A 17,046-nucleotide genomic window follows, 5' to 3' on the forward strand; every position below is an offset into this window, starting at 1 on the left:
CATCTCATTTAGCTCCATACCATTTTTCCTATTACAACAGAATGTAAGAATCAAATAAAAGACTTGGCTTAAAGGTCCCATTACCAGGCCATACAACCAAAAAAATATTTTAAATGAAACGAAACAACAAACGGTTTTTTGGCGGGAACACGAGCTATGAATTAATGTGAACTGTTTTAATATTTTGGTTAATTTTGTGACTAAGCGTGGAATATATTACTTTATTAATCGTTTAACGTTTAAAGTGTGGGCAAAAAGAAACAAAATAACTGGATGCGGCTTTTCGGGCTCATTCAAACAACCCACTGAAGACACTAAATTTCAACAATTACTGGGACATTTATTCAGTTTCACCCCAATGGATTATGGTTTTTAATACACGAACTTCACTACATTTCAGTTTTCATATAACACAGTCCAAGTAATTTTATACTAATCGATGACTATCTAAACTCCATTGCTACCAGCAACGATGGCATCGAGCCGGTTGCCAAACTGTAAATAGAAGACTAAGATATCACACTGTGTGGCGCTGTCCATCTTGAAACGCCAAGACGGCCGGTGCATTCGTATCGAGCGATGCGACTCTGCGGGTATTCGATTTCGCAGGCAGGTATCAATTTTTTTAATGCAATACCCATAGGTAACAAAAATTTTCACAAATAACTTCCAGGGTGAAAGAATAACATTATGTCAACAAAATCAAACCTGCAAAATTATGATGTTCGTAATTACTGGTTCTGGGGCATCTTGTGAGCTCGCACGCGCAGGGACCACCGCCCTGCCTATTTCTTCCGTGAAGCTGGTGTACTTAGTCAAAATGAACAATTTACTTTACTACTGGTATATACTCGCGACTTCACTCGGATTAGTGTAGAATGTAGAGGATGTAAATAGTTCAGCTAAGATTTTTTTTAATAAAATCGATTGCGTAATTAGATGTAAAAGCTTACAAAAACAAACTGAGTTTCATATTAAAATATGTCACAATAAATAAAAGTTGTTCTTTCTCTACAAATTGCATAAAAGTCTCTAATTGGCAATTTCTAATGAAGAAACAGTAGCAAAAAGAGAAAACGTAATCCCAATCGTAAAAAACCGTTGACGATTTTTGTCAATTAAAAACTTTACTTTCTTACTACATTCCACTGTGACCCAATCCACTATCTATACAAATAAATAAAGTTGGAGTATCTGTGTGTAAAATTAAATAATCGCTTTTTAATAAATGCATATGTATGTATACACGGTACATACACTAAAAAAGCAATAATAAAAAATTCGTCTGTCTGTCGGTCTGTCGGTCTGTTTGTTCCAGCTAATCTCTGGAACGGCTGGACCAATTTTGACGGGATTTTCACTGATAGGTAGCTGATAATATAAGGAATAACTTAGGCTACTTTTTTAGATTAACTTCGCCCTGTAGCATTAACCGCGGTTAACACCGCGGGGTTCAGCTAGTTTAAAATAAAAACGCATGAATTTATCTAATACATTTATTAACTTATGACTGAACACAACAAATTTACATTAAACATAATTTTTCCAAATACAATAAATGAGTATTCAATTATATTATATACATTTTCAACATTCAAAGATTTCGTTTATTTTACATATTTTTACTCGCCTGGAGCATTGCCACTAGACACAAATGTTTAATTTGTTTTCAACTAATCATTTCCTACATTTTGCTACTTTAACAATTACGTAAATATAGGTACATAATATATTTTATTTTAACATTGTTTTACAATTGATTACATAAATACAAGTGATTAATTTAAGGATTAATTTCTACTAAAGTGATCGTGGAAAAAAGCTTTGTGTGACGCAGAGCTTTGTAAGCATTTTATGATTTTCATACAGGATATTTCTTTTAGGATAAATTCAGAATAAATTCTTTGTTTTGTTATGCCAAAATACCCACTCACTTACTTACAGATTGAACCAGTTTAGTAGCGTAGGCGTATCAATCAACATTTTGAGTATGCATAGCGATCTTTGTAAATTATCATTAAATTTATAAATGAATTGCCTACCTAAAAAAAACTTCCAGAACCTAATTTAAACGGCATCATTTCTAACTAAGGCGGAAGTTTTTTGGCAAAGTATTTGCTTATTGTTTTTTTCTCGTTAATCCAAATCCAACTAAAATAGCGCTAGTATAGAAAGCGGTTTGATATGAATATAGCAGCTGCAAACGTATTGAAGTCGGCCGCATTTAAAAATTTAATAACTTGCTATTGTTTGGCCGCCTTAATTGGTCGCATTCTTACATACACTAATAGTCTGCTCCTTACCTCTGCTCTCGATAAACTAAAACTACAGTTCTAGAATAATGTTACTATCGAAAATTTACTTCGTTAAAATTAAATCAAAAAGTATTTCTTTTCAAGCTTCATTCGTTGATGAGCGATCACTGGACTAGACACAAAACTAGATCATTTCCGCACCAAGAAACGGGGTTTCAAATTCTCAATTGAATTGGAATCACCGGATTAACCGCCGGTTATTCTGCACTTGAATTTGCGACGCGTTAGGCCGGACTGGTTTATTGAAATAAGCATTATCAGTAACGTAGTGCAGCTATTTAATTAAGGCTACACTTTTTACTATACTTTAATCTTTATATCTCTAATATAGTCTGTATGTATAAAAATGAATTGCTGTTCGTTAGTCTCGCTAAAACTCGAGAACGGCTGGATCGATTTGGCAAATTTTGGTAGTGAATTATTTGTGGAAGTCCAGAGCAGGTTTAAAAGGTAGACTCTATTAGGGATCTGGGTGTGACCATTGATAGTAAGCTGCAATTCAGCACACATATTCAGAATATTACCAGAAAGAGCTTTAAAACATTGGGATTTATATTTCGCAATTGCAAAGATTTCAAAAAACCAAACACTAAGATCACAATTTATAATGCTCTCGTACGCAGTACCTTGGAATATTGCTGCATTGTGTGGAATCCTTACTATGAAATATACAAGAAACGATTGGAAAGTGTCCAGAAACGGTTTCTATGGTACTTGTCTTACAACTACAATCTGGGTAGGAAGTTACCCAGCTATGAAGACAGACTTTGCCACTTTAATTTAGACTCTCTTCTAAACCGGAGAAAACTAATGGGGTGTATATTTCTGTACAAATTAATTCATGGAATAACCGACACACCTAATCTATTAACCCAGATAAAAATATCAGCCCCTAAGTACCTACCAAGAACGAAGAAATATAAACCGTTTATAAGAAAGCCCGCTCGTTCGAATTTAGGTGCTTACTCTCCCTTAAATAGAATCCTTTGGGACTACAATAATGTCCACGGTAGCGTGGTCTCCGTCAATGTTCCTTCGGAGTTGTCCGGTTGCGCTGAACTTTTTTTAAGTGAAATAGATGTTTTTTCTGATTGTCTCACTACTTACAGGAAAAATCTGTCGCGGATCATCTCCCAATTAAATTAATCTTAAGCAATGAATGAAATGTATTCAAATCTTGGCTGTATATATTTTTTTATTTTTGATGTTAATGCACTGTCGATTGCACCTATAATTGAGGTGACATCTGCCATGAACTTTTATCCATTTGTCAATGTTTTGTATTGATGATCACTTTGTTGGTGCAACTTAATAAATAAATAAATAAATAAGAAAATGCTTGGAATTAAATAAAAATAACAATTTTGTTTTTCCTTTGATGTGTCCATGCGATGAAAAGCTTAGGTATTTTATTTATCGATTGAGGCACTACGAAGTCTGCCGGGTCAGCTAGGTATTATATATTTCTTCTGTGCGTGTGTTTGTAGTTATCAGTGGAACTCCTAAACGGCTGGACCGATTTGAATGATTTTTTTGTATGCGTTTGGGTGGCACCCTGAATGGTTGAGATTCACAAATCAGCCCAGCAGATGGCGCTGCAGTCGGTTTATAGGTTATTTATCTATACTACAACTAAACGGCTGGATCGACTTCAAATAATTTTCAGTCTAGTAAGTAAGTAGTAGTAAGTCTGTCGGGTCCGCTAGTACGGCATAATTTTCTACTTAAGGTTCAGCTAATACGACATTAAGCAACTTGAAATAGTTAACATTATTATTACGCTAAAGTACCTACGGTATTTTGAACCGAAATTCTGTGTTAGATATATAATTTTTGTTTGATTTTATGTTCTTTTTCAGTTTAGAGATTTTAGCTTTCCGAATATTTTAGAAGTTGTACACACATAAGTACTATCACAAAAACAAAAAACAAAAACTGAAGGCATGCGTATACAATAGCATTAAAAACTAATTAATATTAACATTACCTACATCTTTCTAATTCACTATTATTTTGTGTACATTATTCAGGCATTGATTACAGGTTAAAGGATACAAAGTATACACCGATTAAGAAGAGATACTTTATACAAAGTTATTGTGTACGTCACAGATTTTAATTTTAATTACAATATTTTTATTAATGTATTTTCTAGTTTTTTTTTATTGCTAGATGGGTGAACTAGTTCACAGCCCACCTGGTGTTAAGTGATTACTGGAGCCCATAGACATCTACGACGTAAATGCGCCACCCACCTTGAGATATAAGTTCTAAGGTCTCAAGTATAGTTACAACGGCTGCCCCACCCTTCAAACCGAAACGCATTACTGCTTCACGGCAGAAATAGGCGGGGCGGTGGTACCTACCCGCGCGGACTCACAATAGGTCCTACCACTAGTAGATCTTCTATCTAGATCTTCTATAATAATTATTAACAAATTCAAATAAAACACTAATAGAATTTAATTCATTTTGATATTCGTTTCACTGAGTCCGTCTACGCTCCCGTTAAAGGTAATATTTATATATAAATAGTATAAATTTATTCGTCATACTTTCTATTATAGCATGTTACAACCACCAATGATTTTATAATGCGTGGTGGATGCTGAAAAAAGCTTTTTATTAAGTTTTTTTTTTTATTTTTTATTTCTTGGATGGACGAGCTCACAGCCCACCTGATGTTAAGTGGTTACTGGAATCCATAGACATCTACAACGTAAATGCGCCACCCACCTCGAGATATAAGTTCTACGGTCTCAGTATAGTTACAACGGCTGCCCCGCCCTTCGAACCGAAACGCATTACTGCTTCACGGTGGAAATAGGCAGGGTGGTGGTACCTACCCGTGCGGACTCACAAGAGGTCCTACCACCAGTGAAGCCTATATTAAATTTTAATACAATCATAAATTTCCGTTTTAAACAAGAAATTTAAATGCAAAAACCCTATCAAGCTTTTAACATACTCTGATGAACTATTTTAATTACTACAATAAACAACTTACTACAAAAAACTACTTGACCTTGACTATGTACTTAATTAAATATTACAATAGTTATAAAAATATTAGGTCTCTACGTACTAAGCTATGTATGTAGTTTTACTTACTTTATCGTTGATTTCGACTATCGTGAAGTAAGCTGATTTCCTACTTTTTTTAAATCATCGGACTGTGATTTAGACCCTATTGTATGTTTATTATGTGGCGTTAATATGTGTCTTATAATAAATAGAAAATGAGTAGTTTCCGAAGAGGAAACAGTAACAATATATATGTATTAAACTTGTTATTTACTCAAACACTTTCATATTTTGGGAACCATTTTTTTCCCCGTCGCCAAAGACTGAGATAACGACCCCGCATTTCAACCTATTTGAATTTATACTTCATTGCGTGCAGTAAAAAAAAACCTTGGTATCTAAAACCAATTCCTTTTTTAAGACTGAGGGATTACTGGTGGCCCGGAGACCTTTCCAGTTTTACGAGGATCGGTGGACGAGCAAGGGCTCAGCCAGGAGGGTTGGGATTTGCTAACAGCTACCAGAGCGCCCCAAAGGAGACCTATCAACTCAAGAGTAGGTTAGGTAAGCTGATGTTTAGGTAAGGTTGCACGTTGAATTCTTTGCCGAGTTCGACGAGTACGGTTACCGGGGTCCTTAGGCCTGCTCCTAGTGTTAGAGCTAAAGGCGTCTAATTCAAGGGTTATCGAATCTGATGGATCCGTAAGGACGTATCTAGAGCGACGACGGTAACTGGCTACTGTGTGATCAGGATTCGGAGAGTAGTCAGCGGCGGCAACGATAAGGCGATTATCATGACCAAACCAATTCTCTTGGGTTTCGAGTACAGATTTTCTATACCTAAGATACATGTCCTTGAATAAAAAAATTGGTTTTTAAACACATTACTGCTCTAATAATGAAAAGTACCGATAAAGTTTAGCTGTAGTTTAAATAATTTTATTTTGAAGCTATATTTTGTCCCTCGGTGTTGAATGAAACTTTCTCAGCTCACAATATTGAAAGTTTTGAAATATTAGAAAGCCGTTTTTACACGTAACGACTTTCATTTCATTAGTTTTATTATTCAATCAATGATAAACTAATGCAGAGCATTTTTCACATGGACAATACAATCATTGCGCTTTGCAAGCACACTCAGTCAGATAAGTGTTTATTTTAGCATCACAATATCTTATCATGGTTTGTAAATATTTAACTTATCATTACGTACGTATGCCACGTAAAATATTAACAATCTAGTTGGCGTTTCGGGAACGTGTTATGAGCTTCTTCGGACACATCATGCGGTCTCCCAGACATGAATTAGAGAAGCTCAAAATTACGGGTCGAATAGAAGGCAAGCGTGCCGTGGGCAGAACACCAGCCAGATGGTCAGATCTGGCAAGAGAAGCACTCGGTGGTAGTCTGTACCATGGAGTCCATGCCACCCATGATCGAGCACATTGGAAGTACGTCGCGTGTGGTCGCGATCCTCAGTAGTGAGGGAACGATATAGAAGAAGAAGAGAATTGGCGTTTTATACTTAACCAAATGAACTGCAAAACTTTACATTTAAATTTTACTTGTAAATAGTGTAATGTGACGAAGATTGTTCTAGAAAAGATCTCTAGTTATTTCTTTAACCGACGAACTACACAAGGATTCATGGTCACTTGCTAAGCATTTATACATATAACCAATGTCGCCACGTGAAGCGACTGACGGGAGCCCCACCTCGGATGGCTTCGTGTTCGGATTCAGGAGAAATGCAGCAAGCAAGACGCTGTAAATGAAATAGATATAGATACATATTTGATAATTAGTAATACTCTTACGGTCTGATCTTGCTTAAATAAGGGCATTTCGACTACTTTATAGTTCGTGGTAATGAACGGCGAATGGTTATCCGTCGATATTTGAATATTGTACTGAATACCATTTAATTTTCTATAAAACAATTTTGAGGCTGATAGTTTGTTTGACTTGGGCTTTTTCATGATAAGATGATCCCGGGCGTTATACAAGCGCTTTTTTTTGGTCATGTTGAAATCGTCGGACTTTCGCCCTCCGCTGGGAATGGCGGGCGGGGTATGTCAGAGTCGAAGTGACCAAAACCTCCTGTTGCACAACAACCAACATCCAAACCTCACATGAGACAGAACTCATGAAAAGGCAAAAGGGGGGAAAGTGAAGCGTTTAATGCGGAGCACATCTCTTCCATCACTCTCCCCCTCATTATATAAGCGCTAACCGTATTCTCTATTAAAAATTAGGGTATATCTTTTTGTTAATGACCCGGCAGCGTGGAATTAACTTGTTTTCTCTAGCGAGTATTTGGATTTTATTAAATCTTATAAAATGGGTCGTACCACTGTCCAGAGCACGTTAACAAACTGCAGAAATGTGTTATCAATGTGACTTCGGTGATATCAAGAATAACCAAGTAAGTATTCAAGTTTGCAGTGTGTTATTCGTAAATTCAAGTTGACTATCAATATCTGCATGACAAGTACATATTGATGTTACCTGTCTAAATGTTCCGGGAGTTGTGGCCAGTTTGTATATAGCTACGATAGGTATCATTAATATGGAGGAGCAGGCCAGACCCCAGCCCAACACCACGGCCCACTGCGGATACGTGTATTGCTGATACTGAAGAGGCTGCTGGTACAATAAGCCGAAAACTACTACTCCCTGTAAAAATGTAACATAATAATTACGATGTATATAAGTTATTATAATTAATGTAGTGTTTTTCTGTAATCTATGCCTTCGAGATTTTATGCCATTGAGTTGAAACTTAATACAACGTTGGAGGGTAGGTGTAAAAAAAACTGTCTTAAATGTGGACAAATTTAAAAAATATTCAACTGTAAGCAACAAATTACAACTCAAAAATCCACTAAAACTGCGCTAGCGTTACGTAAACTGAATTGAAAAATAACCTGACCGCTTGATTGGCAGATCTCTAATTGGTCACTATATAGAGATTCTGCTCCTTACACCTCTACCGACTTATTTAAAAAATAATTGTTGGTTCTTCAGATAATTTTAAATATGGTGCCTATTATAATTAGTGGCCGATCGGTAGCACATAATGTCAACAAACTGTGTGTCCTAAACTTATTAATACTATAAATTGTGCTCACTACAACACAACATATGCAAGTCGTTAAATGTTTATTGCCCAAGAGGACAGAATACCATACGGTACAACTGATCATATCTAGGTATTCACTTTTGTTCATGACGATCAACTATTTTCAACGATCATTGATATGTCCTAGTACGTCGGGCGCTTTATGAGCTCGTATGTGACCGGTGGTGAGTCTATATTATTCATCTATTTTTAAATTAAAGAAGTTTAAATTTAAAGAAAGAAATTTATTTATTAAATTATTTTGTTTATTTACTAAAAGAAGAACTAACAGCCAATGAACATAGTATAATAATATAACAAATAATAGAAACAAAAAACCAATTATTAAAGGTACACTACCAATATAAACAAATTAAAATACCTACTAGAGAAACAAAAAATAATTGCAACAAAGAAATTAAAAACAATCATCCAGCAAGAAGCAATATAAGCAAAGTAGAAATTCACCGTGTGGGTGACTCACACGTATTTATTTATTTATAATATTTTATTATAATTACACTACACAACATACTTTATTTTATATCAACACATTCATTTATCACACAATCATACAAAACATTATTTACACTAAACTAAATAAAATTCACAAGCAAAGTCAGGCGATAACTGCAGTATAGCGGCGGCGATAATATTTCGCTAGTACATCGGTGCATAGACGAACATGTGTAGTGTAATTATAATAAAATATTATAAAATAAATAAATACATGTGAGTCACCCACACACCGGACTAATTTAAATATACACATATATACACAAATTAATAAAAAATTAATTTATATTCTTACGATAATGAATATTGGGCTGACAAATTTCCAGCATATCCTCCAGTAAATACCGGGCCTGAAGCCGAGCATTTCTTCAACATCGTCAGAGAACCTTTTCAGACCTAAAACCAATTTAAGAAGTAGACTGAACCTCTATTGTGCTCATGCTTCATTAATTTATTTATTTCATTTAATTTCTTTATATAATCCTAATACCAGTTAGCATGTATGATTACCTCACTATCGATCATTTTATTTTAAAAGGAAAAAACGTTTATGTTAAAAATGTACATGGGTTACCATAAAACCACGAGACAGCAACGGCTTCGAACAACGCCGAGCACAACAGTGATATGCCGGCAGCGTAGGTGTCCAAAAGATGAAACATGTAAATTCCACCCTGGAATTTAAATATACTATGTGATTCAATTGTTATAAAAGTAGAACAAATTTTTGCACCATAATTAAAAAATATACAAAGTATTTTTTGGCAACCAAACTGGTGTAATATTGGATATTGAAGATTAGTCGAAATAACTTCCCTTCGAACTAATCGTGCGGTCATTCATTGATCCTTAAACTGACATAATACGTACTTAACGAAGATATTTATTTCGTGTTTCTATTACCGGACAAATACACTTATCCTATTCTGTTGCATTAATGAGTTTCTGATACGTCGGCTCTCCAGACTTTTGGCGTCAGCGTATGAATTTACCGGTGTTACATTGATGCAAGCGATACAGAAGGACACACAGACGACCAGCAGCGTGAAGTGCTCCCGGCGGAGCCAGTGTGCACCGCTCGCACGCGCCTGGTCCAAAAGACCGGTGATCACACACTCGAGACCACCCATCTGTTACAATTCCAACATTTCAATATTAGGTTAGCCGTAAGCTCATACGCAAGAGCGGACGGTTAGCGTGGTATGGACATGTGATGCGTAGAGAGAAGATACATAGTCACCTAGTTGTGCAAGGTAGAGGGGGAAGAGGTCGACCGAAGAAGTCATGGATGGAGTGTGTGAATGACTAAATGAGAGAGAGAGAGAGAGGAGTGAGTGTTGAGATGACGGCTGATAGAAGAGAATGGAATAGAAAAATTAGCTGTGCCGACTCCACCTAATGGGATAAGGTGGAGAAAAAGAAAAGTAAGCTCATACGCAAATCTAATAAAAATAATCAATAAACATAACAATATTAATGTTGCTACACACCATAGAACATTACATTGAAACATCAACTGTATTATTAATCGGCTGTCCCATCATTTTAATCGGTATACAAGTGGACACTGTGCTAAGTACGTATTTTGTACTATTTGACGAAGGCCACAAAATAATATGTAGAAAAAAAGCCACAGTAAGCTGATTAAATGAATTCAATGGTTTTAGCAATTAAATTAAACCACACGACTATACATAATTTTACTTTGTTAACTTTTACGACAGTTAACGAAATATCACTTTTGTCTGTACTTCTATATCTAAACTAGAATACTAGAATATGAAAATATTTGAAAGCTTCACCCCCGAGTCCAGTCCAAGCATGATCAGCATAAAGAAGAACAACATCGCCCATAAGCTCGCCCCCGGTAGAGTAGCAACAGCCTCGGGGTATACTTGGAATACCAATCCTGGTCCTAAAATGCGCAAATAATGATAAATAACGAATTATATCGTGATCATCATCATAGAATTATTAAGGCTACATTACATCTTTTATTGCGAAACAAACTTTAAGTCTCGCGTTTAATATTGTCAATATTTTTATCTGCCATTTCGAATACTTTGCAAGTTGCGTGGTCATGAATAGCTTTGGGATTATTCGTCGATACTGTGCGAACTACCGTCGATTTTTTCATTAAACTTATTTGTAGGTTATTACGTTTCATATCAGTAATGTCTATGATTCGCGAAACCAAAAAAAATTACTAATAATTAAATTAATTCCTACGTTACAAATCTTTCGCCAACCTTCAGTAGCCACGGAGGAAATGGGTACACCCTGTTTGTACGACATGAACCCGAGGTACGTGAAGATCACGAACCCGGAGAAGAATGACGTGAAACAATTCACTAGAGTTGTAACCAAGCAATCCCTGAAAATAAAAGAAAGCACGTAAATAACAATAAAATAATGTGGAAATTTAAAAGTAATAATTAAAAATAAATTTAAAGGAAGCAGGAAATTTAATGACACACACTTTTAAAAATGTTTGTATTATTTAATTATTTATTCAATAACGATATGAACCAACCTTGGCTGATTATTGTGACTTATTATGTATGTAGCTTGTATTATGTATTATTGTGTGTTATTACGTGTGTAACTTAACCCTTACACTATACTGATTTTACGAATTTAAATGTTTCAATGCATGATGACGATGCAATATATGCTGTAATACAACAGTGTGCTCGTTGGTCTGATTTTACGAAGAAATCGACTGCTAGTTTACGAAGCAGAGCAACAGGCTGTCGGTGGGGTTTGCTGGGCCCACGTGGTTATTACCAAGTTACGTTGTATTTCAATTCCATCTGATGCGTTTTTGCTATTACTATTACTTACGCCGGTAAGAGTAACGCCATCTATCGCTGAATAGCAGAAACGAATATCAAAGGAACTATTAACGTCGAGAAATCACGAGAAGTACACCGCCATCTATTGTCAAATAGCGGAAACACACATCGAAGCTATTCGACTTGCCCAGAATGTTCTCGATAAATCTAGGGATGTCGTCTCGACTATAAAAGCGTTGCAGAGATGGTACGAGTCGGTTGGTAATCGGAACTACTCGAAGCGAAACAGCGAACGAAGCACGAAGCGGAAGAAGTGAATTAAGAATTTTTAAGTGTTCATTAAGTGTTCTAAGTGTTAATACAGTTCTACTTTGCGCTTCCGTAAAATTTTATCCCGAACCCCAGGGCGTAACATTATGTAGCATCAATGATGACGGCTATAACAAATTACCTGTAGCAATTGTTGTGAAAAGTGTTGTAACTTGCATATGAAAGATGAACGCCGAAACCAGCACCAACGGAATAAAATATCTGCACCGCTGCATCCACCCAAACCTGTTAAGCAACGCATTACAAATTAAAATGTTTGTATATAACAAACATAAATTCCGTCATCCCATTTTTACCAGCGCACCGCCTGCCACCGGAGTAGAGTTCATCCATACTACCTGGAGCTACTGCGTTCATCCACAGTGCGTTTCCAGAGGTCTTTTTGCCACGTACCATCCAGCTATGGAATGAGCTTCCCTCCACGGTGTTTTCCGAGCGCTATGACATGTCCTTCTTCAAACGAGGTTTGTAGAGAGTATTAAGCGGTAGACAGCGGCTTGACTCTGCCCCTGGCATTGCTGAAGTCCATGGGCGACGGTAACCACTCACCATCAGGTGAGCCGAGTGCTCGTCTGCCTACGAGGACAATAAAAAAAAATTGCATTCTCGTTGACATGATGGTGATATGTACTCGTTGAGGTTTGTGATACGTCCTACCATTAAGTGTCGGTTGGTGGTAGCGATGCGCTGGTATCATATTCAGAGAATACTGAAATCCATTCTGAGGTTAGTTAGTCTCCTTTGCGACACCTACGGGAAGAGGTAGCGTGGGGCTAATTTAGGCCATTGTAACAACTTCTCACTAATTGAAAAATGTGATGTATAGGTATTGTACCAAAGTTATCGCTTTCTTGGCCAAGCTGTTATACAGAAACCACAGAAGCGAAATCAATATTTTTATTAAAAATAATTGGTGGGTATTCGGGCTATGATTATTCTAGCTCTTATCTCGTGTGCTGTTTCTGAACATTATGAAAAGCTCCTACCTTGGGGCTATTGGAAGTTTATTTTTATTTTATTTATTTAGTACGCTTCGCATTCTTTTATTTACATTGGCGGACTTAATGCTTAAGGCAATCTCTAGCAGTCCCCCAAAGGTAGTATAAAGTAAATATTTGTAACTAATATGCATTCAAATATAAACTAAACATACAGTTAGATTCTAATAGACAAAGCAAATACATTAAACACATACTTTACTTTACAATTTTGTTCACGTATCAAGGGCCGCTATCGACTTATTATACCTACTATTTACTTCAGCTTAAAATATCCAGAGCCAGATTACTTTTTTTTGCAATTACATATATGAATGCTTCTGTAATGATCACCAAACTCGCCTGCGTATCCTTGAGCCTAGTAAGTTCCGGCTGCAAATAGTAGGCGATGCCCCGTGTTGCTCCCGGCAGAAGTAATCCACGGGCCAGGAGGATCGACAGGACAACGTACGGCATTGTTGCTGTCATCCATACCACTTTTCCTAAAACATTACGCTCAACTTTAAGCTCAACGACATCTGAATAATTGAATTTTATCGATGAAACTAGCGACCCGCCCTCGCTTCGCTTCGGAAATTGTAATTTATTATTTATTTCTCCACTAATTAATGGATGTTATTATGCATATAAACCTTCCTCTTCAATCACTCTGTCTATTAAAAAAACCGCATCAAAATCCGTTGCGTAGTTTTAAAGATTTAAGCATACATAGGGACAGACAGATATAGGGACAGAGAAAGCGACTTTGTTTTATACTATGTAGTGATAGTCACTGGAGCCCATAAAAATCAACTAGATACGGTAATGCCGCCGCCCAGCTTGAAACACGAGCTCTAAATCTCAGTTTCTGCAGTACAACGACTGCCTTCCATTCAAATCGAAACGTATTACTGCTTCACGGCAGAAAAAGGCAGGGTGGTGATACCTACCCATACGGGCTCACAAGACGCCCTACCACCAGTAAAGAACAATTTGTTTCATAACGTGTGTTCACTATGACATACAGTTGACAGCTTTTGAATGATGTTAAATGCTTAATGTCACAGACGAATCAAGCTCATAAGCTCAAGAATACTTGTACTGGTGGTAGGACCTCTTGTGAGTCCGCGCGGGTAGGTACCACCACCCTGCCTATTTCAGCCGTGAAGCAGTAATGCGTTTCGGTTTGAAAGGTGGGGCAGCCGTTGTAACTATACTGAGACCTTAGAACTTATCTCAAGGTGGGTGGCGCATTTACGTTGTAGATGTCTATGGGCTCCAGTAACCACTTAACACCAGGTGGACTGTGAGCTCGTCCACCCAGCTAAGCAATAAATAAATAAAAAAACATTTAAATCACCTTAACCGAAAATCATTAAACTATACAGTTGAATCTTCAACATCATGTCTCAAAACGGCAAGATGAAGTGGACACTTAGGCTGATGTCTATGGACACTAATAACCACTGAACACGAGATGGGACATGAGCTTGTTTACTAGTCTAAATAGGTATAAAAAAATAACAAAGAATAAAAATTCGAAACTAGTTAGAATTTCTCTAATGCCATAGCTGTGAATCATACATAAGAGACAAGCACAGTGAGTGGCACCAAACGCCAAATGTCCTTAACAAATATTTTAGCTCGTTCTGGGAATTCATTTACATAAAAATTACTCACCGGAGCTTTTAACGCCTTTGAATAATGAAAGGTATAAAGTTACATAGACCAAACCGAGACAAGCAGCCAATTGCCATTTCGGCAAACCTAGATCATTCAAACCTTCCGAATGCTGCATTTCCAGGACTGCTCGACTAGAAAAAACATGTTTAGATAAAATCTATGATAAAACAAACACGATAAAAAAATTCCTTTACAATAATATAAATGAAATCAGTGTTCATATCTAAATCAAAGTCATGAAAATTACCTACAAACAAAATTTAAAAATAGTACCTTTATGGACCTTACAAATATACGTAGCTATACCACGTATTATGAACGCAGTTCACGATTGAGAAGAATCGGCATAAAGATTAAGGTTTTGTTCACAAAGTCAGTAGATGTAAATAACGTGATATGATGATTGAATTAAAGATCTTTAGTAGTTAATTTCTTTTTTCTTTTTTCTACCTATGCTAGCCTTGAGAGGCTATTTCAGCTTCTCCTTGACGTGTAGGTGAGCTCACGGGGCTCTAACCGAGAGTGTTGCTAGCACTGGCCCTAACAAGAGCAGTGTTTCGCAGAATCTGCCACCAGATCGGAAACGCGACTCACTGAGAAGATCAGGCGAGAGAAACTCAGTGGGCTTAATTTACTCGCCGAGCCCTTCGTCGCAAGCGACGGGTTCGACGAGAACGATAGCCGGTGCTTGTGTTACCTAAAAGCACCGTTAATGGATCGGAAAGATCCGTAATGACGTGTTTAGGGCGACGTCGACTGTTTACCATTCGGTCCACAGGATCGGGTATGGGTATTTTGTGCAGACTTACTGAAAGAATTCTGAAGCGGGCGTGAAATGCGACAGTGGTCCTTGGTATTTAACATCCGTGCGATTGGTACCATTCAACCGAGCCGAGTCCCAACATTGTTCCGTGTTCCAAGAATTATCGCAATGCACCCAGGGCAGTTCTGATCGAGCTGACGACATCAAGAAGTAGAAAGCCCAGCCTGAAACGCGGTAGAAAATGTTTTTATTCATTTAACAACCAAAACAAAACATGAAAGTCGATTTTAACTGCTGTATTTGAATTATACAGTTCGTCGAATTATGATGCCTTACTATACGAGTATGTGACAGAAATTTGCTTGTGTTTTGAAAGTTTTTGCTTGTAGAAACTAGCCTATGTGGGCTAAGCTTTAGCCTTTAAAAATTAAAGACATAAACTCCAAAATAGAACTCACTATAAATGAGTCGATATTTAGAGTCCTTTGTCATATAACTATTTGACTAGAGTTTATGATCCAAAGTAAAAGTTTCAGCAAAAATAAAGAAAAGGATAAGGTTTTTCTTACCAATTATTACATTATAATAGAAGGAAACATAAAACGCAACCATGACTGCGCAGAATCCAACACCTGAAATAGTTATGTTTTGATTAGTAAATAATAATATACAAAATTATAAAAACAACAAAACCGACTTCTACGAATCTCAGAATTTGGTTAAATTAAACTACTACATCTGTATCTATATTAATATTATAAAGCGGAAGAGTTTGTTTGTTTGAACACGCTAATCTTAGGAACTACTGGTCCGATTTGAATAATTCTTTCAGTGTTAGATAGCCCATTTGTTGAGGAAGGCTATAGGCTATATAACATCACTCTAAGACCCATACAAGTGGAGCACCAATAAATAATGTTTCAAAATAGGGGTATAAATAGCTCCTTAACATTCTATAATTCAAAAATATTTTCACTTTCTACGTAAATGAAGTGGAGGTAAAATTTAGCGTTATGCCAAAGTAACTATTCCACGCGGACGAAGTCGCGGGATAAAGCTAGTCATAAATATATCAGCGCCGTTGCTTTATTTTTCTCATACCTTTAAACAATGGACATATTTTCCATAGAGTGATAGGTCCTTGTCGGTTATACTGCCCTAGGATCAACTCCATGTAGAACAGAGGAACTGCTCCGAAAACCAGCATCAGAGTGTAGGGTATCAAGAAGGCCCCTGAAGCAATTGCAAAAAATGTACAGTCGGCAAAAGTAAAATTAAAAACGCACAAAGTTGTCCTGTGATCGGCTCTGGAAACCGCCTGATATCAGATTTAAGCTCGATCCACCATAACACAACATAAAAAACACATAATTATATCGAAGAAATAAATATTCAACAATCTGATGCCAATTAAAGGATTATTTCACGCAGAATATTCCATACATATATACTGGTGGTACATATATACTTTTACTGGTGGTAGGATCTCTTGCGAGTCCGCACGAGTAGGTATCACCACCCT

General features: G+C 36.7%; 1 protein-coding gene and 1 long non-coding RNA gene across 2 annotated transcripts in view; one reads left to right on the forward strand and one right to left on the reverse strand.

Moving 5' to 3' along the window:
* Positions 1-140: 140 nt before the first annotated feature.
* LOC134200759 (uncharacterized) lies at positions 141-999 on the forward strand. The gene is made up of 2 exons (XR_009975808.1): positions 141-593; positions 674-999. It is a non-coding gene; the product is annotated as an uncharacterized LOC134200759 (long non-coding RNA).
* A 483-nt stretch (positions 1,000-1,482) lies between these two features.
* LOC100127051 (high-affinity octopamine transporter protein) overlaps positions 1,483-17,046 on the reverse strand; it is a 70,998-nt gene continuing 55,434 nt past the window's right edge. Inside the window, exons 9-21 of the mRNA XM_038018155.2 lie at positions 16,626-16,757; positions 16,094-16,156; positions 15,571-15,748; positions 14,759-14,892; positions 13,442-13,581; positions 12,223-12,326; positions 11,226-11,350; positions 10,779-10,891; positions 9,969-10,106; positions 9,551-9,650; positions 9,272-9,372; positions 7,848-8,015; positions 1,483-7,104 (exon numbers count right to left, since the gene is read on the reverse strand). Coding sequence (XP_037874083.1) covers positions 7,006-7,104; positions 7,848-8,015; positions 9,272-9,372; positions 9,551-9,650; positions 9,969-10,106; positions 10,779-10,891; positions 11,226-11,350; positions 12,223-12,326; positions 13,442-13,581; positions 14,759-14,892; positions 15,571-15,748; positions 16,094-16,156; positions 16,626-16,757 — 1,595 coding nt within the window. The 3' untranslated portion in view covers positions 1,483-7,005. The remainder of the gene's footprint in view (positions 7,105-7,847; positions 8,016-9,271; positions 9,373-9,550; positions 9,651-9,968; positions 10,107-10,778; positions 10,892-11,225; positions 11,351-12,222; positions 12,327-13,441; positions 13,582-14,758; positions 14,893-15,570; positions 15,749-16,093; positions 16,157-16,625; positions 16,758-17,046) is intronic.

This window comes from Bombyx mori, chromosome 20, assembly GCF_030269925.1.
Source record: "Bombyx mori chromosome 20, ASM3026992v2".
NCBI lineage: Eukaryota > Metazoa > Arthropoda > Insecta > Lepidoptera > Bombycidae > Bombyx > Bombyx mori.